We start from the raw sequence: 27,565 nt of genomic DNA on the forward strand, positions 1-27,565 counted from the left end.
TGGTATCTGAAAAATACATACATACACATACACACAGACAGACAGGCAGGCAGGCAGGCAGACAGACAGACACACACACTCACATCCTCCTTTTTTGGTGTCAGTAGTTAGTAGAATTTGTCAGGACCTCTTGTTGTTCTTTGGCTTTTTCACTCAAGGCATGTACTCTAACACTGGAGGCACTTGAGTCATACCTCCACTTCTGTCTTTTTTGCTGGTAAACTGAAAATAAGAACCTTACACACTTTCCTGCTTGGGCTGGTTTTAAATCACAATCCTTAGATCTCAGTTACCTGAGAAGCTAGGATTTCAGGAATGAGCCACTGGCTCCAGACTGACATTAAACTTTTGATATTAAAAATGACACTAAGAGAAATGGAGGGACAAAGGATGAACAAATGCAGCAGTGGCATTCACTAGACGCTATATTGAAAATAAACTATACAACTTGTAGATGGGGATTGGAGGGAATACTGGGAGAGAGCAAGGGAAGGGGTGACATTGTCCAAAAAGAAATGTACTCATTACCTGACTCCTGTAACTATAAGTCCTTTGTACATCACCATTATAATAACAATGAAAATTAAAATAAAATATGCAATTAAAGAATGGGAGAGGAAGATGGCAGAGGAGAAGGTGGGGACTAAACAAGCTCTTGCATAGAAACAAGTTTTGGTGTTCCAGTGAAAAGTCCAAGGCTAGAGAGTCAGTCACACCAATTGTGGTATCAAAGAACAGAGTTTGGCCAGATTGGAAAAAGTTCAGGCATCTTGGTTAAGGAGACATATTCGAGCACTCACTGGTGTCCACGGTGGTGGCGGCAGGGGCAGTGGCTGTGGCTGCTGCCATATCAACAGAGAGAGTCCAGGACAAAGGTGCTCAGAGGCGGTGTGCAAGAGGGTTCCACTTCATCACCAGCAAAAACTGACAAGAAGTGGAAATCTTCATCCTGCTGACCACAGACAGTCACAGACTGTGGATAACTCAGAAACTAAGGGAAAGGCTGAGTACCCCACAAGACATTCTCACGCCTTCTCACAGAGCAGCCATGACAAGAACTCCAGCTTTGATACTGACAAAGACTCAGGACTTGGAATAAGAGAATAGGAACCATTCAACAGATCAAAGGAACCTGACCTGCAGGGCTCAGCTCCACCTCTGGTGCAACTTTGCCCTTCCAGGAAGAGACAGTTCCGCCCATGGAGGAGTGACTTTCTTCACTGAGTAAACAGAGCCAGAGAATGCCCCACCCCACTGCAACACAAGCAGTGGACCCAGCTGCAGGAGGGTAAAAGAAAAACAATTGGAAACTCAGTAAACAAAACTCCTGAGAATGGCTCCAGGCTGGGCTGTGTGAGTATCTCAGGAGCTAAGCCCCTCAGGAAAAGCTACTGATTACTGACAGGCCTCAACCCTACCCACAACCCAGACCCATAAGAACAACTCCAAGCTAGAGGAAACAGCCATCTCCCTCTTTTGTGATGCTCAAAGCAGATCATCCTCCCACTGAACCAGCCTGGGAGAGGATGGTCATAAAATCCCTGGTAAGGCAGAACTTCATTTTACCTGCTCAAGCAAACTGATTAAGAAACCAATCAAACTTCAGACAAACCAGACACTCCACCAAGAGACTGGTCACAGACACAGGGGAGACAAGATCTCCCATCCAAAAAAATTGAAGAACTCTTTTTTCTACCTAATTAAAAAAAAAAATGTTTTCTTTTTTTTTCATAATTTTTACTTTAGGTTTTAATTTTTTTAATTATCTTTTTACCCTTTTCCCTTTTGGTCCTTTTTGGTTTTTTTTTTTTATTTACTTAGTTGCTTTTCTGTTCATCCTCAGATATATACCCATCTTTGATTATTAGACCTTATCCTTCATTGTGTGCATACTTAATTCAGATATCAATTACTAAATTCACAAACTCTCAACCTTAGCTCCCTTAATTGTACTATTTCTTTATACTTATATACTTTTTAAGTGTTTCACTTTTAAATTTTTTACTTTTCATTTTTCTTTGTATCTCTCTTGTCCCTTCCTTCTGCCCTTTCCTCTTTCTGAATTTAGGTCTTGGTTATAATTACCTCTTCTCCCTTTCCCTCCCCACATTTCTCTAACCTTATTTTCTCCTCACAATTCTCCCTAAACCTATAAATTTCTGGTCTGTTGACTCCTTTTTTGATATCCTTAGTCCATTGACCCCTAGTTGATTGTTGTTGAACTAGATTGTATTTGTTGAGCTAGATTGTATCTGTACTCATTTTTACTGTATCAAACAATCTGTGCAACTACAGGGCTCTCGTTGATGGTTGTCTTAAAAAACAATGTTCTAGTGCATAATAGGTTTGCTTTCATACCCAAGTGGGCAGAACAAGCTGGAGAAACAAAAGAAAAATGGCAACTCCAGGTATCTCAACTGCTGCTCATGATAATCAGGCAACAGAGCACTTGATGAATAATCCGACAAGAGTTCCCCAAATGCTCTACAAACATTACTGAATGAAAAGACTGAAAGCCTGCAAAGGACTCTGTGATCGTGATAGGGAACGCGTGAGCATGATGAGGCTAACCAAAAATTAATACAGGAATTTCATGAGCATGAGAAGGCTAATCAAAGATTAATAGAGGAACTGCACGAGCAAACTGAGAATAAATAAAGATTAGTAGAGACATTCACTGAATTCACAAACAGAAAGCTGGAGGAATCCATGCAGGCCACAAAGAGAATGCTGAATGAAGCCCAACGGAAGGAATGGGAGTCTAGTGAAATTATAACCAATCAACTAAGGGATTGGAGAATGAACACTGAAAACCAAATTAAGGAGGTAAAAAGTCCATACAAGATCTAAAACAAAGGCCCAACAAAGAATTTGAAGCCATCGAATCTGATCAATTAGAAGGAAAGGAAATAAAAAACAAAGTAGAAAGTCTCGACAGTAGGTTAGACCATACAAGTATTCAAGACAAACTCAAGAAATATGATAGATCTATTCAACATTTAGAAGACACCATCAGAAGGCCTAATTTAAGGCTAATGGGTGTAGAGGACCTAGAGACAGAAGTTAAAGGTATACAAATTTTTTTTAACAGGATCCAAGCAAAGAACATCCCAAACATGCAAAGAGATAGGCCCATTCAGATACAAGAAACCTTTAGAACCCAAATAGACCAGACCAGAACAAGACATCCCACTGTCACACTGTAATCCACACAGGATCAATTGAGACCAGGTAAAGGATCAGGAAGAAAAAAAACCAATCATCTATAAAGGGAAACCAATCAGAATAACTTCAGATTCCTCAGCATAGACGTTGAAAGCAAGAAGAGCCTGGAATTATGTGTGCTACACCCTAAAGACAAACAACTATCAACCAAAAATACTGTACCCAGCAAAACTCTGCTTCATAATGGAAGGACAAATAAAAACGTTCCATAGCAAAGAAAAATTGAAACATAGATCCACCAAACCATCCCTACAAAAGATACTTAAATATGTCCTACACATAGAAAACCAACAAGAGCACGATAAAGGCCAAGAAACAACTCCAGAGAATCAAAGAACCACAGGAAGAATTCAGCTGGCACAGTCCCCAAGAAGGTGGATAACATAGCAGGAACTACCAAACACCTGAAGTCCTAACTATCAATATTAATGGACTTAACTCTCCAATTAAGCAACGTTGTCTAGTTGGAACAAAAAGCAAGATCCTTCTATCTTCTGCCTTCAAGAGACACACCTTGCCCACAAAAACAAACATTCTGAAAGTGAAAGGCTGGAATAAAATCTACCAAGCAAATGGCCCCCATAAACAGGTGAAAGTTGCAATCCTAATATCAGATAAAATTGACTTCAAATTAGCAAGAAGAGATAAAGAAGGTCGTTACATACTAATTAAGGGATCTCTCCTTCAGAAGGATATTACAATTCTAAATATCTATTCACTAAATAATGGAGCACCCAAATTTATCCAGGAAACACTATTTTCCCTAAAATCATACATAGATTCAAAGACATTAATTGTTGGGGATTTTAACACAACACTATCCCCACTGGATAGGTCAACCAGGCAAAAACTCAACGGAGAAACCTCAGACCTATGCAGTTGCATAGATCAACTAGACTTAATGGACATCTACCAAATATTTCACCCAGCAGCATCAGAATCACATTCTTCTCAGGAGTACATGGAACATTCTCCACAATAGACCACATTTTAGGTGACAAAGAAAATTTGTCCAAATTCAGAAACACTGAAATTATGCCCTGCATTCTCTCAGACCACAATGGAATAAAATTAGAATTTGACACCAAAAACCACCGAAGAAAATCCTGTAACACATGGAGGTTGAACAACACACTGTTGAACCACTGGTGGGTCATGGAAGAGATTAGAAAGGAAATTCAAATGTTCATGATATTAAACAAAAATGAACACACAAATTACCAGCTCCTCTGTGACACAGCCAAGGCAGTACTCAGAGACAAGTTTATAGCTCTGAGTTCCTACAAAAACAAATTGGAGAGATCTGAAACCAACAATCTAATGAGGCACCTGAAGCTCCTTGAAAAAAAGCAGTAAGCTAAACCCCAATCCAGTAGATGGAAACAATTAAATCAGAATTAAATGAATTAGAGTCCCCCAAAAAATCAACAGAACAAAGAGTTGGTTCTTCAAAAAAACTAACAAAATTGACAGACCCTTAGCAAATTTTATCAGAAAAAGAAGAGAAGATACCCAAATAAACAAACTCAAGAGATGAGAATCACTACAGAAACAACCAAGATTAAGAACATTATAAGGGAATACTTCTCAAACCTTTATGGTAATAAGTTTGAGAATCTGGAAGAAATGGATGAATTTCTAGCAAAGACTGACATGCCCAAACTAAATCAAGATGACTTAAACTAACCTCATAGACCCATATCAAGCAGAGACCTCATAGACCCATATCAAGTCAGAGACCTTCCACCTAAGAAAAGCCCAGGACCGGATGGATTTGCAGCTGAATTCAAAGCAGAACTCACAACAATACTCCCTTCAACTCTTCAATGAAATTGAAAGTGGAAGTTCACTACTAAACTTTTTCTGGGAAGCCATCATAACCCTCAGCCCAAAACCAGGCAGGAGGACTCATCAAAGAAAAAGACCCATTTCATTGATGAACATCGATGCAAAACTTTTCAACAAAATCTTGGCCAATTGAATTCAACAACTCATAAAAAAAATCATACACCATGATTGAAGAGGATTCATTTCAGGAATGCAAAGCTGGTTCAATATACATAAATCAATTAATATAATTCAGCACATCAACAAGAGGAAGGATAAGAACCACATGATTTACTCATTACCTTACTCATGTAACTGTAACCCCTCTGTATGGTATTTTTACAATAAAAATATATACTAACAAAAGAACCACATGATTATCTCAATAGATGCAGAAAAAGCATTTGATAAGATTTAACACCCCTTTATGATGAAAGCTCTGGAAAAACTAGGAATCCATGGAAAATTCTTCAATATAATAAAAGCTGTATGGGGCTGGGAAGGTGGCTCAGTGGTAGAGTGCTTGCCTTGCATGCATGAGGCCCTGGGTTCGATTCCTCAGCACCACATAAGCAGAAAAAGCTGGAAGTGGTGCTGTGGCTCAAGTGGTAGAGCACTAGCCTTGAGCTGAAGAGCTGAGGGGCAGTGACCAGACCCAGAGTTCAGGCACCATGACTGGCAATAAATAAATAAAATAAAATAAAGGTTGTATATAACAAACCTACAGCCAGCACTATACTTAATGGAGAAAAGCTAAAGCCATTTCCTCTAAACTCAGGAACCAGAGAAGTATGTCCACTATCTCTACTTTGCTTCAGTTTAGTATTAGAATGCCTAGCTAGAGCAGTAAGACAAGCTGCAAACATAAAGGGGATCCAAAAAAGGAAAGATGAAGTAAAACTCTCCCTCTTTGCAGATGTCATGATCTTGTTTTTAAAGGACCCCATGGACTCCACTCCCAAGTTACTTGAGTGGATCCAAAACTTTGGCAAAAACAGGGTATAAAATTAACCCTCAAAAATCAATGGCTTTTTTGTATGCCAATAACAAGAAAAGCACGTCTGAAATCAGGAAAGCAATTCCTTTTGTAATAGCCCCACAAAAAATAAAATACCTAGGAGTTAACTAAAGAAGTGAAGGACTTCTATGATGAAAACTTTAAAAACCTGAAAAAGGAAATTGAAACAGAACTAAAGAAGTAGAAAAACTCCCATGCTCCTGGATTGGGAGGATTAACATCATGAAAATGACAATACTTCCAAAGGCTATCTACAAATTCAATGTGATACCTCTATCAATATCCCAACCTCATTCTTCAATGAAATAGAAGAAGCAATCCAAAATTTCATGTGGAATAATAAAAGTCCCCAAATAGCAAATACATCCTTAGCAGAAAGAACAGTGCTGGAGGAATATCAATACCAAATTTCAAACTCTACTACAAAGACATAGTAATCAAAACAGCTTGGTACTAGTACAAGAACAGACCTGAGGACCAACGGAATAGAACTGAAAACCCAGAAATGAGCACACAAACCTATAAGCACCTAATCTTTGGTAAGGGGGCTAAAAATACAGTAAATGGTGTTGGCAAAATTGGTTAAACACCTATAGAAAATTAAGCCAGATCCTTATATATCATCCTGCACCAGAATCAACTCCAAATGGATCAAAGACCTCAAAGTAAAAGCAGACACCCTGCAAACATTACAGGAAGGAATAGGAGAAACTCTAGGGCTGCTTGGCACAGGCCGAAATTTTCTTAATAAAGACCCAGAAACAACAAATTAAAGAAAGGTTGGACAAATGGATTGCATGAAACTGCAGAGCTTCTGCATGGCAAAGGACATAGCTAGTAAAATCAATAGAAAGCCCACAGACTGGGAGAAGATTTTCACTAGCCATACAATGAATAAGGGCCTCATATAAAAAATATACTTAGAACTCAAAAAATTAAATCCCCAAGGGGAAGGGAAAAAACAAATTGTTTAAATAGGGATACAGGTGGACCCATTGCAACAATGAGATGTCCAATATACTATGTTGAAAAAGGAACTTTACAACTTTGGCGAAGGGGGAGTATAGTCCTGGAGATGGGAGGGCAGGGATGGTAGGGGAAAAACAAAGGAGGAGGCAACAATGCTTGAAAAGAAATGTACTCATTACCTTGCTCATGTAATTGTAACCCCTCTGTATGGTATTTTCACAATAAAAACTTATTTTAAAAAAATTAAATCCCCCAACAACTACCTGATTAATAAGTGGGCTAAAGACTTAAAGATTTAAGACTTCTCTGAAGAAGAAATAAAAATGGCCAATAGACAAGTGAAGAAAAGCTCAACTTCTCTAGCCATAAAAGAAACGCAAATCAAAACAACATTGACATTCCACCTCACCCCAGTTAGAATGGCTATTATCAAGAAATCTAACAACAGATGCTGGAGGGGATGTGGCCAAAAGGGAACCATTACTGCATTGTTAGTGGGAGTATAAAATTTGTTCAACCACTTTGGAAAGCAGTATGGAGGTTCCTCAAAAGACTACATACACATAGAGTTCCCCTATGACCCAGCAATCGCACTTTTGGGCATTTACCCAAATGATCATAAACAAGGCCATACTAAAGCTACCAGCACAATTATGTTTATCACAGTATTATTCACCATAGCTAAGATATGGAACCAACCCAGATGCCCTCAGTAGATGAATGGATCAAGAAAATGTGGTCATTATATATATATATATATATATATATATATATATATATATATATATATACACACCACATTTTCTTGATCCATTATATATATTATATATATATATAATGGAATTCTATACCTCCACTGGAAAGAATGATACCACCCCATTTGTTAGGAAATGGGAAGACTTGGAAAAAACTATATTAAGTGAAGTAAGCCAGGCTCAAAGAAACATAGGCACCATGGTTTCCCTTATTTGCAATAACTAGTATATGTCTAGGACAAGCAGAAAAGGTCAAAAGCCATGTACATATGACCATATAAGATTATGTTAAGCGAAATGAACTCCAAGATAGGGACACAAGAGGTTTTACCTTTGTTGCCCTTGTTTTTAATGTACTTATAATATACTATGTGATTTTTTTGTTTCCTTTGTATGTTTTCCTCCCATGGTATAATCCCTGTTTGCACAGTATTTGGTTCCGGTGCCCTGCATCTTGTATATATGTTTTTCTAATTTGGGAAGGGGAAGGGAAATAACAAAAATAAGGTTGACCCATTGTAACAATGAGATGTACAAGACAATATGCTGAAAATGAACTTTACAACTTTGGAGGAAGAGTTGGGGAGGGAAGGGATGGTAGGGGAAAAACAAAGGAGGAAAATAATGTTTGAAAGGAAATGTACTCATTACCTTACTCAAGTAACCGTAACCCCCTCTACACAGTATTTTTACAATAAAAATATATATTCAAAAAAAGGAATGGGAGCGTGACTCAAGTCATATAGTACCAGTCTAACAAGTGCCCAACTCCAGTCCTATAAAAAAAAAGGCACTATAATTCTATCTATAATAAACAAGATTATCAAAGTACTATAAATAAAAAATTGTCAAGTGAATAAATCAAAACAATTCACAACAGAAAAACTAAGGGATGCAATAAAGCTTGCTAAGATAAAATCCAGTTTCTTTTTTTTTTTTTCTAAGAAGGGTCAGGTGGCAATTCTAAATTACTCAAAGGAAATTTAACCACTGATTGCAATGTCTGTAGTTTCGGGGGAAAACATACCCCCAAATTACAGGGACTGTGGTTATAAGCTATTATGAAGAGTCTCCAATGCCAGACATCATCTCCCTATCTACACGACTGGATCTTTTTACAGGACTTTGCTAGAACAGCAAAATTTATGACTACTTGCTTTTTTGCATACTTTGGTATCAGTAACAAATATGCATTCCTTTCTTTAGCAAGGCTTTTTAAGGGACCCAAAATTAATCTAATATGAAAATAAATAAGTCAGTCATAAATCCTGTTAATATTTCAGGGAAAAAAAGTATATCCTACAATTAACACTGTGATTTGTCTAACTCATGACCAAGGCCAAACAAAAACATCTTCCAAGTAAGTTCTGAGAAATATCTACCACAATCTTGAAGATTGTGCTGTCTGTTCTAGCTGAATGTCTATTTCCCTGACTAATGCCAGTGTTAGCACAGATGGAATCTAGAGACAAATTGTAACACAGGAGCTATTTCCCACTTTCATTCCTCAGTTTCTTTATAATGACTGCATTTGCTCTGCCATAGTCTCAATGATTTAGTAGCCAAATAAAGATGTAAAATGCTGTTAATTATGCTTGATTTTCAGGTTTCTTTGAATACAATCCTTTGCATACAGTCAAGTAAAGTAATCTTACAATTATAAAGTGGCTTCCAGGTTTGCAGAAAGTCACTTCCTCCTAATACTCAGTGCAGTTTTTAGGTCCCTGGAGATAGTTCCTCAGGCTGTCTATGCCAGAGAACTAGTGGACAGAATTGGCATTTGGCCAGTTCCTGCCACTTGTGAGGACCACAGCAGGACAAGCTATTGTTCACATAGGCGACCCTTAGCATCTTAGGAAGCACTGACAAATAACTTGACAAATGAAGCACCACTTCCATCATTTAAACTGAAAGACAACAACTGTGAGACAATTTTTACTATCACCCAACTAAACTAACTTCCTTCTTTCCTCCCTTCCAACTTCTTAACTTCATTCCCAACTTACTTCCTCCCTAACTTCCTCCTTTCCCTTTCTTTTCTTTCCTTTCACTCTCTCTTCTTTCTTCCTATTTCCTTCCTTGCTTCCTTTCTTCCTTTTTGTGTCAGTACTAGGGTCTTGAACTCAGAACCTCATACTGTCTCTTACCTTTTTTTGCTAAAGGCTGGCACTCTACTGCTTGAGCCATAGCTCTACTTCCAGCATTTTGCTGGTTAACTGGAGTTAAGAAGTCTCTTATATGCATCTGCTTGGGCTGGGTTTGAACAGCTATCCTCAGATCTCAGCTTCCAGAATCAACAGGATTATAGGATTACAGGCTTGAGCTACCAGTATCTGGTTGTCTTATTTCTAAGTAGAAGATGCATCCCATGGAAGCCTTATCCAGGAAATATGTCCTTATTTTTGATCTATGACTAATGTCAAACTTTAACCTCTAGCCCAACAACTCACCTGAACTCCAAGCCCAAATTTCTCAACATTTTCTGTAGGACTATGACTAGGCATCACAAATCTAATATACACAGATCAAAGTTTCATTTCAATGAAACTCCATCTGTCTTCACTATACTATATGAAGTTACCATCTGAAATTATCATGTACCCAACAATTTATTCAGGTTGTCATTTGTTTTATTAAGACAGCTTTATTTAGAAACTATTGACATGTAATAAGACTCATTAAAAGTCCTGTCAACTACTACCCCAAGCATTTCTCTCCCACTGAAAAAGATGGTTTGTTTTCTCCCATGGCACTCTGTCTTTTCTAGAATGTCACATACAGAATCACATGATATATATATGCGCATTTCATGACTTGGTCTTCTTTCTTATCTAAGGAAATTAGCTACAATGATACTCAACGAAACACAGTCATGACAGTTTCTCTTCTCTTTATTATAGCCCCTTTTGAAGTTCATATAAGCTCCAACAAGACCAAGGAACTTTTCTACCTTGTTCAGTGCTGTACACCAAAAACCTCAAAAAGTAGATTTTGAAAGGAGGCAAGATGGAAGGTTAGAAGCATCCACCATTTTGACTCTGAGTAAGAAGGATCAGATGACACAGGTGAGACTACTCTGAAGAGAAAAAGGGAGTGTCAGGAATCAAGAAGATAGTCTCAGGACAGAACACAAGTGCAGAAAACAAAACAAGAAAAAAACTGAGCCAACTTAGCCCTCCTTCAGAGGTTAGAGCAAGATAAACAGAAGGGCAAGGGCCTGGAGAGTCTTAACAAGACAAACCTTACCTTCTCTCAGCTTTAAATCCAGTGACGGATCTGGTGAGACATCTGGTGAGACCTCAAGTAGACATGATCAGAGAAGAACTTTACTATACCACACCATAATTAAAATGCCAAGGCTAGAGAACAAAGGAAAGAAACTAAAAGCTCCAAAAGAAAATTGCCAACTTATACCCAAAGGTAAACACAAAATCACTTGCATCTCTGAATAAACCCTAAAAGCCAGAAAAGCATGGAAAAATACATTTTAAGAACTAAAGTAACTGCCAACCGAGAATAATATATCCAGCAAAGTTATCTTGTAATTTTGATAGAGAAGGGAATAAAGACCTTCCAGAATATGAATAAATTAAAGGAATTTCTGTTCACCAAGTCTACATTGTAGTAAATACTTAAGGGAATACAGAAAGACAGTCACAAACATGAGAACCTGGTAAAGAATTTAAAAGAGGACTAGTGAACATGTCAGAACTAGGAATATTAAACATTTTAACTTAGCAAATGAATGAAACGCAAAAACAAAAACAGGGAAAGAACAAGCAACACTAGTAAAAAAAATATAAAATAACAGTAACGAAACAACCAATAGAACCACATTGAACAGTAAATAACTCTCAATCATAACCCTAAATAGTCTCCATGCTCCAATCAAAACAGACTGAATGGTTTAAAAAGCAGAATCCAACAATATATTATCTACCAGAAACATATATCAATGAAACATATCTCATGATCACAATGAAAACCCCTTATGCAGCTAAGATATTATAGTCTAATAAAAATGTACACAGAAAGTAAGAAAAAGAACATCAATGTTCCATAAGGTATACCAAAAAATTCAGAAATCATTCTATGAAAAAAAAAATCACTCCCATGCCAAAACCATGTGGGAACACAGTAAGAGAAAGCAAGAGATAGACAGCATGCACGAGCTTAGTCAATGAAACTGATAAACATAGATACAAAATTCTTAATTTGCCATGTACTGGTAGCTCACACCTATACTCCTAGCCACTCAAAAGGCTGAGATCTGAGAATCACAGTTCGAAGACAGCCTGGGCAGGAAGATCTGTGAGACTCTCATCTCCAATTAACCACCAGAAAACTGGAAGTAGCACTGTGGCTCAAAGTAGTAGAACACTAGTAGCAGAGCAATAAAGCTAAGGGATAGCACCCAGGCCTTGCGTTCAAGCCCCACAGTCAACAACAAAAATAAATAACTAAATAAAAATAAAAATTCTCAGTAAAATAGTGGCAAACAAAATCTAAGAACCCACTGAAAAGATATTACACCATGATCAAGTTGGTTTTATTTAGGGATGCAAGGATGGTTTAACATATGTCAATCAGTAAACAGAAAAACAGGGTCAAGGAAAAAAAACCACATGATCATTTCAATAGATGCCAAAAAAAGTCTTTTTGTATCCTTTCATTATAAAACCTTTGAAGAAACTAAGTACAGAAAGATCATCCTTAAGCATAATTAAAAAAAAAAACAAAAAACTGTATGACAGAGGTAACACCACAATTCCTTGATTTCTGATCCCCGGGGACATATGGATCCAAGAACAAACACCCTTATTGAGAAACCCAGACAAAAGTGGTAGAGTTTAAGTTAACAGGTAGGCAGATGCTAGAAGCCCACCTCTGCTTAGGGCAGAAAAGGGGTATATAAATCACAGAGCACAGATTCCTGCTTGGGAAAGATCCAGACATGTCCTAGTTTTTCCAGGTGCTGCCTGAGGATTGGCTTCTGTTGCCTTTGTCCAGAGCACTACACTCCAGATGGAGAGAGTTAGTAAAAACAAAAACCTGTGTGGGTGAGCACACAGGTATTCAGAGGCTTTAGAATCCTGGTCAGATTGAACAGCGAAGCTCTTCTTCATTAATTTTTTTGTCAGCCATGGGGCCTAAACTCTGGATCTGGGTGCTGTCCCTCAACTCTTCAGCTCAAGGCTAGCGCCCTACCACTTGAGGCACAGTGCCACTTCCAGCTTTTTCTGCTTATGTGGTGCTGAGAAATCAAACCCAGGGCCTCATATATGCAAGGCAAACACGCTACCACGGAACCAACTTACCAGCCCCATAGCAAAGCTCTTCTATACAAGACTAGTCCCAAGAGAATTGGGAGACATAGCTGGTTTTTCTAATACATATATACAAACACCAAAGTGAATAAAAATAAACAGGAAATAATATCCCAAAGAAAAGGACAAGATGCACTTGAAAGCAACTCTAATGAAGATAGATGCTTCATCTAACAGAGAATTCAGAATACTTACAAATGGCCAACACACATAGGAAAGAGGACTGATTTATCACTAAGCTTCAGAAAAAAACGTAAATCTACAGCACAAAGCACATTTCAACATCTGTTAGACTGGCTCCGATATGAAGATGGAGCTGGGTGGGCATGGTGGTATGAACCAGTAATCCCCATTACCTTGAAGAGTCAGAAGATTACAGGTTAAGGTCAACCTGAGCAAAAAGTTACCAAGAGTCCATCACAACAAATAAGCCTAGGATGGGGACATGTACCTGTAGTCACAGCTACTCAGGAAGTCTAGGTGGTAAGATCATGGTCCAAGGACCGCTACAGCAAAAGGACGCAAAGCCCTGTCTGAAAATAAGTAGAGCAAAACAGAAGTAGGGTTAGGGCTTTAATGGTAGAAACTGCCTAGCAAGTGTTCCTCAACTCCAGTATCAGTAATTTTTTTTTTACGAAGGAAGAGTTTGTGAGGGCATGGAGAACATGAAACCTTTGTATTCTATTGGCAGGAATGTAAATGGTACAGATTCTATGGAAATCAGTGCAGAAATTCTTCAGAAAATTTTTTGCTGGGAGATGTCCCTGAGCATTTATATTTTCTACGATTTGACTCACAGCTCAATTCCTGGCTTTTTGCTGGTTAAATGGAGGTAAGAGTCTCACAGACTGCCCTGTACAGGCTGGCTTTGAATCTCAGCCTCCTGAGTAACTAGAATCACAGATGTGAGTCACTGGTGATGCCCTTTAGAAAGTTTTCAAAAGCTTATGCAATATTTAGGCATACAGTCAAAGGGAATGGAATCAGAACTACAGATACAGTGACTTTCTGTTCATCAAGGCATCACTCACAGCACCAAGAATGAAGACAGCATTAGGTGTTCATGATGGGTGACATATAAAGAAAATGTGATACACAAGACACGTGCATGCACACACTACATGCATGACTTAGCCTTCAAAAGTGGCTCACACCTGTAGTTCTAGCTACACAGGAGGCTCAGATATGAGGCTCAAGGTTGAAATCTAGCACGGGCAGGAAAGTCTGTGAGACTCTGATCTCTAATTAACCACCACAAAGCCAGAAGTAGAGCTGTGGCTCAGTGGCAGAGCCCCAGTCTTGAGTAAAAGAGCTAAAAGACAGGGCTTAGGCTCTGAGTTCAAGTCCCAGCCGCAGTATGAAAAACCTACTGTGCTTTAATATAAGCCAGAGAAAAATACTGCAAGATCTCACTTCTGAATAAAATATAAAAATATTTGTGGGTGCTGCTGGCTTATGCTTGTAATCAATCGTAGCTATTTAGGAGGCTGAGATGTGAGGATCATGGTTCAAAACCAGCCTGAATTGGAAGGTCCATGAGACCCTCATTTCCAATTAACCACCAAAAAGCATGAAGTAGCACTGTGTCTCTCATGAGAGAGAACTAGCCTTGGGCACAAAAGCTTAGGGACAGCTCCCAGGCCCCAGCTAAAGTCCCAGGTCTGGCGCACGCGCACGCGCGCACACACACACACACACACACACACACACACACACACACACACACACACACACACACACACACACACACACACACACACACACACACACACACACACACACACACACACACACACACACACACACACACACACACACACACACCCCATGTACAGAATTTCCAGAATTCCTCCTAACAATGTCTGATAGATGTGGAAAATAGAGAGATATTGACCACAGGATTCAGACTTTGAGCTGTAAGAGGCTCTTACATGAACAACAGGTATGATGATGAAGGATTTATTAGTATTACTATAATTGTTTCACAGGTTATATGTATATCGATGCATCATCTATACCTCAAAAATCAATGCTGGCGCTAAAAGAATTCTTTCAGTGTGGTCAGTGAGGGACATGCCAGCACTCATGGAAATACAAGATCAACAAAATTGCCAAACTGTAGACTTTTCTGGAATGGATCACACACATTTACTTGTAGAGACGAGAAGTCTAGATCTTGCAGAGAAATTTTAACAGGATTTCTACCTTAATATTTCTGTTATAGAACACAGACAGCAAAATTACCACATGAAAGCCTTAGGTGATACCAGATGATCTCAAAGAGAGGCTATAGTATTAGCAAATCCTAGTAGCCATCTAATGAGATGAATGAAGATAGAATGAAGATAACTCAGGAGACCTCAGCTCCTGATGGCCAGGAAACATTGAGAACTCTTAGGTTTCAAGATAAATAAAGGATGTAAAAATTTTAGCTACATTTTAACAAATGAACAATGGTAGCATATCTAATACTAGGACTATGCAGACATTTTTATGAATGTTTAGTTTTGTGGGTGGGTGTATGCTGATCCTGGGGCTTGAACTCAGGGCCTGGGAACTATACATAAGCTTATTTTGTTAAAGGCTGAGCCACAGCTTCACTTCCAGCTTCTTGGTAGTCGACTGGAGATAAGAGTCTAATTGACTTGGGCTGCTTTGGGCTGGCTTTGAAACATGATCCTCAGATCTCAGCCTCCACAGGATTACAGGCACCAGCCATTAGTACCTAGCCTGAATGGCAACTTCCATGTTCTTTATTTGCGTCAGGGACGATTTAGTCAAGCATTTCTGCCTATGCAAACATTAAAATCCAAGAAAATAGAATCTTGTAAATTCAATTGTGGAAAATAAAAGAGGCCAAGTTTTTAAGTTCAGATAAGTGATAACTCTTCCAAACAACTAACTTATGGTCTAATAAAATGAATGCTAGGAAGCAAAAACATGTATTGAATTGGCTAGGAAGCTAAGTCAAAGGGAGAGAGGAAGGATAGGCAAATACAGTCATAATGCCATACACATGTGAAAATGGAACCAGGCAGCTTGAGGGGAGAGGTAGGGCAGGGAGAGATGGGGGGATCAGTGGAACAGGTGACCACTGATCAAAATGCATTATACTTATGAACTAACAGGTTGAATTGTAACCCCTTTATATAACTATTTAAAGGTAACTGAAAAAAAGTATTTTTAAATGCTTTCACATATAGGACATGCTCGTTGATCTGTATATCCTTTTATGGGACCAAAGTAAACATCTGTAAGGCTTTATTAACTATTGCTGCCAACGAAAGGCACATAGACTCACACTATTTTCTCTATGCAAATATATAAACATTTTATTGATTGTGTGTGTGGGACACATACATACAGAGACAGAGAGAGAAAAGGAGGGAAACAGACAAGAATGACAAAGAGAAGAATGGACAGTGGAGGGGAAAAGGGAGGGAAGGTACAAGGAGTGGAGAGGGGAGGGGAAAAGCAGGGGGAATCAAAGGGGAGGAGGAGGGCATAAGAAAGAAAAGGAGGGGAGGGGAGGAGAAGGGACTAGGAGAGGAGAAGAGGAGAGGAGAGAAGAGGAAAGGGTGAAGGGGGGAGAGGGGAAAGGAACAAGGAGAGGAGAAAAGAAGGAGAAAAGAGGAAAGGGAAACCAAGAGACTTAATATACATAGCATGACTAAATAAATGTAAATGTGGATTCTGACATTTTTGAACACAAAAAAGGTATTACCAAATTTTGAGTTTCAAAAAGATGAGAGGATAGCAAAATATTAAACACTGTCAGTTTGAAAGGTAAATAGGAAAAACAAAAAGATATTGTTTTGTGAACTGAGGCAATTTCAAGTAAGATACACTAAGAGTAAAGATACCTTATGGAGAGAAAGTTCAAAAAGCCTTTGCTCACCTGGCTTATCTTCCTTTGTTCTTGAAGCGCAGTCTGAATTGCCTGAGACACTTTCTCCTGATCTCTTGCATGTTCTGTCTTCCATAACTCTCTTTCTTCTGCATGGACTTTTTCCAAGTTTTTTCTTTCTTCTTCTACAGCTTTCATAACTATATCCTTCACTGCATCCTGCTCAAGCTTTAAAACAAATAATGAACAAAGAAAACATAGATGAATGACTGGACAATAATGTGGTTAAGCTTAAAGACAAGACTGGGATGCTCTACAGTCTAGGTCTGAGGTTACTGCTTGCATACACAATGAATATTTGCATAAAATAGACTTTTAATATGAGCATTCCTACTTACTTTTATGGCATTCCTATGCTTCAAATAAATTGAGCCTTGCTTAAGGCTGTCACTCTACCATTGGGGTTATGCTTCTAGTTCAGTTTTTGTGTAGGTAAATTGAAGATAAGACTAGCTTTTCTGCCTCAGCTGTCTTTGAACTGCAAGCCTTAGACTTCAGCCTCCTGGAATAGCTAGGATTTACAGGCAGGAATCTTGGCCTTTGGCATATTATGATTCTTTCTTGCAGTTTGAATGAATCAGTTATTGATATGTAAATCATTTGATATGTAAATCACTTATTGTTTAGAAAATTCACTCATTTACTCATCTTGTTCAAATGTTGACATATTTTATTTAAAAAATCACATTGGCTAATACTTCCATCCATCTCATCAGCCTTATCTGTAAGTACTGAAAAGCAAGAAACAAACTTTTTTATATTTTAATTTTGCAAACACAATTGCGAAGAAGGAATGTTGCTTTTTGCTTGTTCTTTTTTTTTGGGGGGGGGTGCTAATTCTGGGGCTAGAACTCAGGGCTTCTCATTCTTGCTTGTTGATTTTCACTTAAGGAAAGTGTTCTACCACTTGAGACACACCTTCACTTTCAGGTTTTTGTTGGTTAGTCAGAGATAAGAGTCTCCTAAATTTATCTGCCTGGGATAGCTTCTAACTGCAATCCTCAGATCTCAGACTTCCAAGTAGACAGAATTACAGGTGTGAGACACCAGTACTCAGCACTTCAAACTTTTTCTTTTTTTTTTTTGAAGGTGATAGTGGGGCTTGAACTAGGGCCTTTTTCTACTTGTTCCTGATTCTTGAATCCATACTCTGGGAATTTACAACTTGGTCTTTATCTATGACACACACCAAACATATATGTTGATTTCAGCTTTTATCAATTTTAGAGTCTATTTCCTTCATTTCCAAGTTATAACCATGAGTCTATTTCTATCAAAACTATATCTGGCCTGGATATTCAGTGTACTTTTTTTCATTCTACTAATTCTTCCCCTGCTTCTAATATGGGTTAATTTCAATTTCCCTAAAATTAATGTCAACTGCCATTATGGCACACCTTTGCTAAGAAGTTTCAATGTGTCTTTTTCATGAAAGGAATCAATTTCAAACTGGTTCAGAATACTAGCTACTTTTAAGGCTTTCAAAAGCAGTTTGTTGCTTAAAATTTTCTATTATGTGGACATACTACTTACACATTCATGATAATTTACTTCCTCCCCTGTTAGTATATGAATATTTTTTACTATAAATTCTTTGAGACAAAATCATAGGAATCTCAGCACAGTGATATACATGTATTTGTTTACTTAATAGTTTTTCCTCAATATTTGTTGGTTAAATTTAATTTTAAATCAAATATGAAAGCTAGTATGATAAGCAAATTTGTTGATATGTGTACCGTTTATATTTCTGAATGCATTATTTAGATGAGTTATTTTAAGCCTGGCTTTACACACAGCCCTATGATGATACCTATTAAATACCAGCCGAGTATTAGTGCCAAAGCACACATTAATTTACATTACGTAGATTAGTAATTAATCTACATTATAAAAAAATTCAAAATCTTATACAACAGGAATTTAACATATCTTATGTTTCAAAAATCAGGAAAAACTTTTGATTTTCTCCTGGAATAAAATAATGCCCAAGTAGATTGACCAGACTGTATTATTACTGAATTCAAATTTTAATTCAACTTAAGAAACAAGCCAACTCTTAGGAGTAGAAATACCTTTGCGGCAGATTCCAATGTTTCTTTATTTTTTTGCCTTTCTTCTTCCAAACATTTTTCTAATATTTCCTGAAAATGATAAGACAGTAATGAATTATTTGAGATAGGAGAACACATGCTTTCTGTACTCAGAGCTCACTAGAAGCATTACCTTCTGTTCTTGAGATTGCTGAATCAAAGCTTCCTTTATTTTCTCTCTTAACAGTTCCTCCTCTGTGTCTAGCATCTCAAGGAGCCTTTGATGCTGCAAGGAAAGACAACTGCATGATGACTATGGCTCTGAAACAAAATCTATCAACAAGGAGGACAGATGATAGGATTCATTTGCCTAAAAAGGAATACTGAAGTAGTTGCTGGACGAAATAATTGGAAGTATGGTAAAACAAAGGCAGGTGAAGCAGAAACTCTTCTGAGTTCCTATTTCCTTATTCATCCTATATAGGTTGATTACAAGTTTCCCAAACAAGACAAGAAATCTAATGTAGTAACAACTATTCCAAATTAGAAAACAAGTCAGAAAGTGGTAATATGTCTTTTTACATAATTAAATTTGGAAATTATTCTCCCTGAAATTTTTTTTTATTAGCTTGCCAAAACCAGACCTGGGAAAATACACTGTTTGCTTGATGAAAAACCACAACCAGTTATCTGTGGGTCTCTAGTAAAGTATTAAGGATACTGAAAGATAAGACTACTTCTTGCCTCAAGACTTTATCACAGTTTCAAAAAAAAAAAAAACCAATCCATAAAGATATCATATGTAGTACTAAAGTATAGAGAGCTAGTGAATTTACTTTCATTGAAATGTACTAATGAAAATACACTTAAGTTCATCAGAGAACTATTATTCACTAAGCACTTGGAGTTTGAATAGAGATTTCTAACAAAATTCAATGTTTATATTTTATTTATACTTAAATTTATACATTATATATCTGCACTATATTATATATAGCATATGTATATCATATATTATGCATACCTTATATACTATTATATATATGTTATATTATATAACTATATAATTATATATAATGTAATAATTATATTTCTATGTAACTTGTAATATATGTGAAATATTATCATAATAAATAAATATAAGTTATATATGTATTAACATAACATGTTATTTATTATACATAAGACATAATTATGTACATATATATTATATATGATTATCTATCTATCTATCTATATCTATATATATATACACACACAATATATATATTTGGGGGGTACCAGTACTGGAACTTGAATTCAGGGCCGTGTGCTGTCCCTTAGCTTTTTCCCTCAAGGGAAGTGCTCTACCACTTGATCTACAACATCACTTTCAGCTTTTTGCTGGTTAATTGGAGATAAAGGTCTCACGGACTTTCTTGCCTGGGCTTGTTTTGAACCTTAATCCTCAGATCTCAGCCTCCCCAGTAGCTAGGATTACAAGTGTGAGCTACCAGTGTCTACTCAACTTGTACTCTATCAACAGTTTCAATAATAGGAGCCAGATGGTATTCCGGACCAGGCTCCAATATGAACACAAAATTAAAACACCTGGCAATGCTCACAGACTTCTTGCTCAGTTACTAAAGATTCATACTGTTTCAGATACAGGAAGTTCCTTTTGAACATGAGGTCAATCTGATATTCTATCCGGTAAAACAGCTCTGTCTTTCAAAGTTGTTCTGATTTTTAACACACTTCTCAGGGAGGCAGTCTATATTGGGAGGAATAAACAGAGTCTGTATCATCTAGTTGAGACAATGTGTCATTCCTGTTTTAAATTAGAACAGTTCTTTTCATCCTTTGTTTTTCAAAAGAGTAAAAAAAAAAATCAAATGAAAGATGTGGTTTTCCCTTAAAAACAAATTCAAACTGTGATGCAAATCATGACATGATTCAATGTGGAGCAATGATGGGTTCCATGCGCGTCAACCAACGAATGAACACATTGTATAAGCTCAAGTCAGTAGACATAGAATTTTTTTTTTTGGTTGGTCATGGGGTTTGAACTCAAGCCCTGGGTGCTGTCCTTGAGCTTTTTTTGCTCAAGGCTGGCACTCCACCAGAGCAACACTTTTGGTTTTTGAGTGGTTAATTGGAGATAAAAAGTCTCATGGGGACTTTTCTGCCTGGGCTCATTTCAAACAAGGATCCTCAGATCTCAGCCTCCTGAGTAGCTAGGATTATACGCATGGGTCACCAGCACCCAACTAAACATACAATTTTGTATTTCATGTAGTTACTGGTAGATGGATACAGAATTTCACAATCTCAGAAATGATATACTTAATCTGTAACACTCTCATGAGAAAATATGCAAAGATACAATACCAGACAAATAATTAGATTTAAAGGTGATAAATACCATCCTCACAAGGCCTAAAACTCAATTTAGGCTTAAAAGGGGACAAAGCACTCATAGAATAAATAAAAATTATTGGAATTTTAAAAAGACACTAAGATTTTCATAGGAATAGTTAACTTTTATGTGTGTATGGGTGTATGTGTGTGTGTATGCTAGTACCTGGGCTTGAACTCAGGGCCTAGGTGCTGGACCTTAGCTTTTTTGCTCAAGGCTAGTACTCCACCACTCTTGAGCCACACTTTCACTTTGAGAGATAAGAATCCAAAGGACTTTTCTGTCCAGGCTGGCTTTCATCTACCCATGCCTGGCTAATATGATTCTTAAAGAGATGCTGTATCACAAATAAAAAGCATAGGGGAAGGTGGGTAACAAGGGCTCATGCCTATAATCCTAGCTACTCTGGAGGCTGAGATTTGAGAATCAAAGTTAGAAGCCAGCTTGAGCAGGAAAGTCTATGACACACTATCTCCAATTAATAGGCAAAAGCCTGAAGTAGAGCTGTGGCTCAAATGGTAGATCACAAGCCTTGAATGAAAAAGCTAAGGGACCCTGAATTTAAGCCCCCGAACTAGCATGAGCATGAGTGTGCGCGTGCGCCCCCCCCAACGTGTGCACAAATAGTGGGAATCAAATATGCATATTGTCATAGATGAAATACAAGATGAAATACACTTCTACTGGAGAGGTGGTAGGTGAGCAGGAAAGGCAGCTAGACTGTTTTTTTGTTTTGTTTTGTTTTTTTATTGTGCAAATACCGTACAGAGGGGTTACAATTACATGGACAAGATAACGAGGACATTTCTTTTTTTTTTTTTTTAATTTTTTTTTATTTTATTTGAGAACATACTGTACAGAGGGGTTACAATTACATGGGCAGGATAATGCATACATTTCTTACCAAGCATTGCAGCAACGAGGACATTTCTTATCAAGCATTGTAGCCTCCTCCTTTGTTTACCCTTCCCATACTAAAAATATGGAACACTTCACGAGTTTGCGTGTCAGTGTCATCCTTGAGCAGGGGCCATGCTAATATTCTCTGTATCGTTCCAATTTTAGTATATGTGCTGCCGAAGCAAACACAGCTAGAGTGTTTTTAACTCACTATTTTTATCTAGATTTATAAATTATTTAAAAATATTTTAATTGTATCTACCACTTTTTTTCTAGATCCTGTATACAGGAACTAGAACTTTCATAAATATTTTGGTAATCTAGCTCACGCCAGAAATCCTATCTACTCAGCAGTCTGAGATCTGAGGATCACAGTTCAAAGTCAGCTTGGGCAGGAAAGTCCCTGTGATTCTTATCTCCAATAAACTACTAGAAAACCCGAAGTGGTGCTGTGGCTCAAGTGGCAGAGAGCTTGCCTTGAGCTAAAGAGCACAGGGACAGCACCCAAGCCCAGAGCTCAAGCTCCACAACTGACAAAAAAAAAAGGTAATCTGTATAACAACTAAGGAATGTATTAACATATTTTAAAACTGAATTATAAAGAGGCTTTGTGAATTTGTTTAGATCCACAGGGCTAGCAAATGGTTAAGACTGCATCTCAGGAATGGCAAAATACAAAATCCATGGACTCATTTTTTGTTGTTTTGGTAGTACTGATTGAACTCAGAACCTCACTTTTGCTATGCACATGCTCTACAGCTTGAGCCACACCTGTAGCCCCTTTCTGCATTGATTTTAGAGAAGCTGTCTGTACTTCACACCCAAACAGGTCTGGGCTCTGATCCCCATAACCCTGTCCCTGTAGACAACAGGCACCCACCACTGTGTCCAGCACTGCACTCCCCTGTAGCTGGGAAGACAGGTATGTGCCACTATGCACAGCCACTACCTGAAATGGGCTCTAGAGCTCTCCTCATCCAGGCTGGTCTTAAACCATAAACTGCTTCCTTAAGTAGCTAGGATTACAGGCTTGACCTACTGTGCCCAGCTCAAAAATTCCTTGAGACAACTTCGGACTTTAGATGTGCCCCAATCACTAGGGGCTGTTTCACTCACTTTTGAGGTTCATTTGTACATTCATAATATTTTTCTGTCTTTATGGTTAGTAAAAACAATCTCCTAGAGCTATACTGTGGTCATGGTATGTTCACATCTGCAGAGGATCCTCAGGGAGCAGTTACAATTGTGATAAGACTGCAAAAGCTAGGAGGGCCAGGAGAACCCTCATGTATCACAGACTTCCTTTGAAAAGTTCCTATGGAGAGCTGAGTCTCATCTACTACAATTCCATGGAACATTTGCCAGACCAATCATTTATTCAGAAGTCAATGCCTACATCAGCAGGCAATTTTTTCTTTTCAAAGATAATACTTTTAAGAGATTTTAGTCAGGTGTGGGTGGCTCACGCCTGCAATCCTAGCTACTCATGAGGCTGAGATTTGAGGATCATGGTTCAAAGCCAGCCCGGGTAGCAAAGTCCATGAGACATTTATTTCCAATTAACCACCAGAAAACTAGAAGTGGCACCATGGCTCAAGTGGTAGAGTACTCGCCTTGAGCTGAAGAGCTCAGGGACAGCACCCAGGCCCAGAGTTCAAGATCTATGACCAACAAAAAAAGAAAAAAAGATTTTATAATATTATTTTACTGTTACTATTAAGGTGTTGTTCAGAGGGGCTACTATTTCACAATTCAGGTAATGTGTACAAGAGATTTTTTTCTGTAAAATAAAGCTACAATTATAAAAAGCTGTTCTTACACATTGTATATTTGTGTAAGTACAATAATGATATTATATTTGGGAGCTATGTCTCAAGGCATTAGAACATTCTAATAGATTTAACAAAGGAATCAGAACCAGTATGACTATGGAATTGAAGTTCTTCACTTACTAATCTCAACCTTCACTTCTCATTTATATTTAAGGCCAGTAATGCCAACCTCAAGGTGCTATATGAGAATTTAATCAAGTATTTCACACATCAGTCTGGTTACCAAGAAATGTTAAACTAAAATTATGATAGTGAAATATTCAGCTGGGCACTTGTGGTTCATGCCTGCGATCATAGCTACTCATGAAATCTGAGGATTGTGGATCCCAGCCAGCCTAGGCAGGAAAGTCCGTGAGACTCCAATTAACTATCAGAAATCCAGAAGTAGAGCTGAGGCTCAAAATGGTAGAGTGCTAGAATTGAGCAAGAAAACTCAGGGACAGAGTCCAAGCCCTGAGTTCAAGCCCCACGACCAATTAGAAACAAAACAAAGCAAACAAACAAACAACAACAACAAAAAAACGCCATTTGCTGTGGTTCAGAATTAAAAGCCTCATAAGGAAATGTCTGGATATGTTTGTAATAGTAAAGAACAGAAAAAAATTTTAAATGGGTCTTACTAAAATATGAGACACTGGCATTTCTGATCCATAACAATGTTATTTTAGAGAAAATTAATGAAACAATGGCCCAGACAGGGCTGTAGTCCTATCACAGCGTACCCAAATCTAGGAGAAAGAATATCCAAGAAGAAAAGGAGTTGTTAGTGATTTTTTTTGGAACTTATCCAATTTTTATCTTACATCTATACAAATGGGACCTTCGACCTTCAATGTGTGGTGTGTGTGTGTGTGTGTGTGTGTGTGTGTGTGTGTGCACATAAGCATGCATGCGTTCCCGCCAGTGCTAGGATTTGAACTCAGTTTTGGGTGCTGTCCTTGAGCTTTTTCGCTCAAGGCTGGTGCTCTACCAGTTGAACCATGCCTCTATTCCTGGCTTTTTTTGATGGTTAACTGGGGATATGAGTCCCATTGATTTTCCAGCCTGGGCTGAATTCAAAGCACAAGGATTCTCACATCTCAGCCTACAGTGCAGCCAGGATTACAGGTGTTGAGTTGTGTTAGATTTTTCACTGAGGAAGTTTGGTAGCTCACATAGTACACAGTTGTCTACTAATCACATATGCACAGACTTCATATCATGTTTGTGCATAGATAAGTGTGTAGTACACACTCATCTTTCACCTATAAGGTTCAAACTCTGAACAGGATCAAAGATAACCTGAAACATTCACACAAAATATAGTAAGTTTCTTCACATGAGTTAGATACTTCCTCATTCATGTGCCAATACATTCCATAGTATTTGGAAAGAAAATCTCAAGAAGATAAAATTGAAAAGGATAAATTGACACAATGAACTTGCCCCAAGTCCAATAATATTAATAATCTTATTTTGAATAAAACACAACTGTAAAAGCATTACAGTAATCACATATTTACTTTAGCCCAGTAGTCCTATTTCCAGTCAGCATGGAAAATGCAGGCAAATGCAAATTCTCCCTATTTAAATACGGTGTGGAATGCTTTATTATAGTATGAGTGCTTTAATATATTGTTGGGCACATGTGGTTATGTATTTGTCAATGCTCTAGAACACACCCTACCAAGAACAAACACTAAAGGTAAATGCATGTCCTTTGCAGACATCTTCACGTGAAAATTCTGTTACTTTCCAGTAAACTTTATTATGAATTTAACACTTCCTTTAAAAAATAGTCTATCAAAGCAAAAATATTTCCAGGTACTGGTGGTTCCTGCCTGTAATCCCAGCTACTCAAAAGGATGACATAGGGGATTGTCTTTGGTGAGATAGGAGGATCACAGTTTGAAGCCAGCCCAGGCAGGAAAGTGAGATTCTTATCCCTAATTAACCACTAAAAACCTAGAGGTGGAGCTGTGACTCAAGTGGTAGAGTGTTAGCTTTGAGTGAAAAGCCAAGCAAGAATGCAAGGCCCTGAGTTCAAGCCCCAGTATTGGTACACACACACAAAAAGCATTTCAGGGAAAGGCAGACATCATTGCAAAATAAGACAATTATAAACTTATATGTAATTAATAGCATAGCTTCATATTACATAAAGAAAAAAATTAAGGACTATGTGGGAAATTTGACGGTCATTATATTATATTGTTATAATTTTAACATCTTGTTTTCAATAATCATCTGACCAAACAGCAGGAAAGCAATATGGTGACAAAAAGTGATCCTAGCACACTTGATGATGGATGTATATTGAGTGCTGCAAGTGACAGCTGAAAAAACTCTTTCCAAGCATGTTAGCAGCAGGGCCTTGTTACACTTCAAAGGTTCTCAACTGTACAAGTTAAGAGAGAGAGAATGTCACTTGCGAGGGCTGGAGGCATGATTCAAGTTGCAATTTGAAGCTGGCCCAAACAGGAAAGTCTTTGAGATTCTTACCTCTAATAAACTAGTCCCCAAACCAGAAGAGGAGCAGTGACTCAAGTGGTAGAGTGCTAGTTTAGAGCAAAGGCAGCTCAGTGATAGTACCCAGGTTCTGATGTCAAACCCCAGGAACAGCATTTAAAAAAAAAAAAGAATCAGTACTGACAATAGTCAGACCCAGTACTCAACATCCAAAAATTATTATACAAAGTACCAGGCCTTCTTAAATTTTTCCAACAGGATGTTCTAAATGTTGACATCCCCATCTCAACTGTATTTTATTGGTTGTCTGTGTAAAAACAATCTTTGGTAGAAGTGTTAATCTGAGGAAAGACTGGATGTTTGAACAAAATTACAGAATGGGTAAAATTTGCTAAAGTAAAGAAAGCATGCACTCAGAAATCGGATGTAGCTCTGACACACAAGAGAACTGGGATGGTTACCATGTTCTGCTCCCTACAAGGAGAAAAACTGGAATAAAATGAAGAGCAGTGATACCTTAGATGCACTGGCTCACGGGGACCTGGACAAGGCACACTACCATGTGCTCACCCAGACGGAGGCCACCCAAGACACAGCAGACAGCAATCAATGCCGAGGCGCTGCTCTAGGAGATGAGACTAAGAAGTTTTTCCATGAGGTTTCCAAGAAATCTCATTAGGCTGGATGCCAGTGGCTCCTACCTGTAATCCTAGCTACACAAGAAGAGGCTGAGATTTGAGGATCATGGTTCAAAGCCAGCCTGGGCAGGAACATCCATGCCAACTCATCTCCAATAAACCACCAGAAAACTGGAAGTGGCACTGTGGCTCAAGTGGTATAGTGCTCGCCTTGAGCTGAAGAACTGAGGGACAGCACCCAGGCCCAGAGTTCAAGCCCTACCTATGACTGACCAAAAAAAAAAAAAA

General features: G+C 38.0%; 1 protein-coding gene and 1 pseudogene across 8 annotated transcripts in view; both read right to left on the reverse strand.

Annotated features, from left to right (window-relative positions):
- Positions 1 to 27,565, reverse strand: part of Ccdc91 (coiled-coil domain containing 91) — a 197,413-nt gene that overhangs the window by 49,975 nt on the left and 119,873 nt on the right. For 7 of the 8 annotated variants that reach the window (XM_042677627.1, XM_042677620.1, XM_042677623.1 and 4 more), the window contains 3 exons: positions 19,255 to 19,347; positions 19,104 to 19,172; positions 17,020 to 17,196 (listed from right to left, as the gene is read on the reverse strand). In XM_042677627.1, coding sequence (XP_042533561.1) covers positions 17,020 to 17,196; positions 19,104 to 19,172; positions 19,255 to 19,347 — 339 coding nt within the window. The remainder of the gene's footprint in view (positions 1 to 17,019; positions 17,197 to 19,103; positions 19,173 to 19,254; positions 19,348 to 27,565) is intronic. The other variant, XM_042677621.1, reaches the window with a different exon arrangement.
- LOC122106378 lies at positions 22,436 to 22,548 on the reverse strand (annotated as a pseudogene).

Source organism: Dipodomys spectabilis, unplaced genomic scaffold (genome assembly GCF_019054845.1).
Source record: "Dipodomys spectabilis isolate Male_0828 unplaced genomic scaffold, ASM1905484v1 ptg000039l, whole genome shotgun sequence".
Classification (NCBI taxonomy): domain Eukaryota; kingdom Metazoa; phylum Chordata; class Mammalia; order Rodentia; family Heteromyidae; genus Dipodomys; species Dipodomys spectabilis.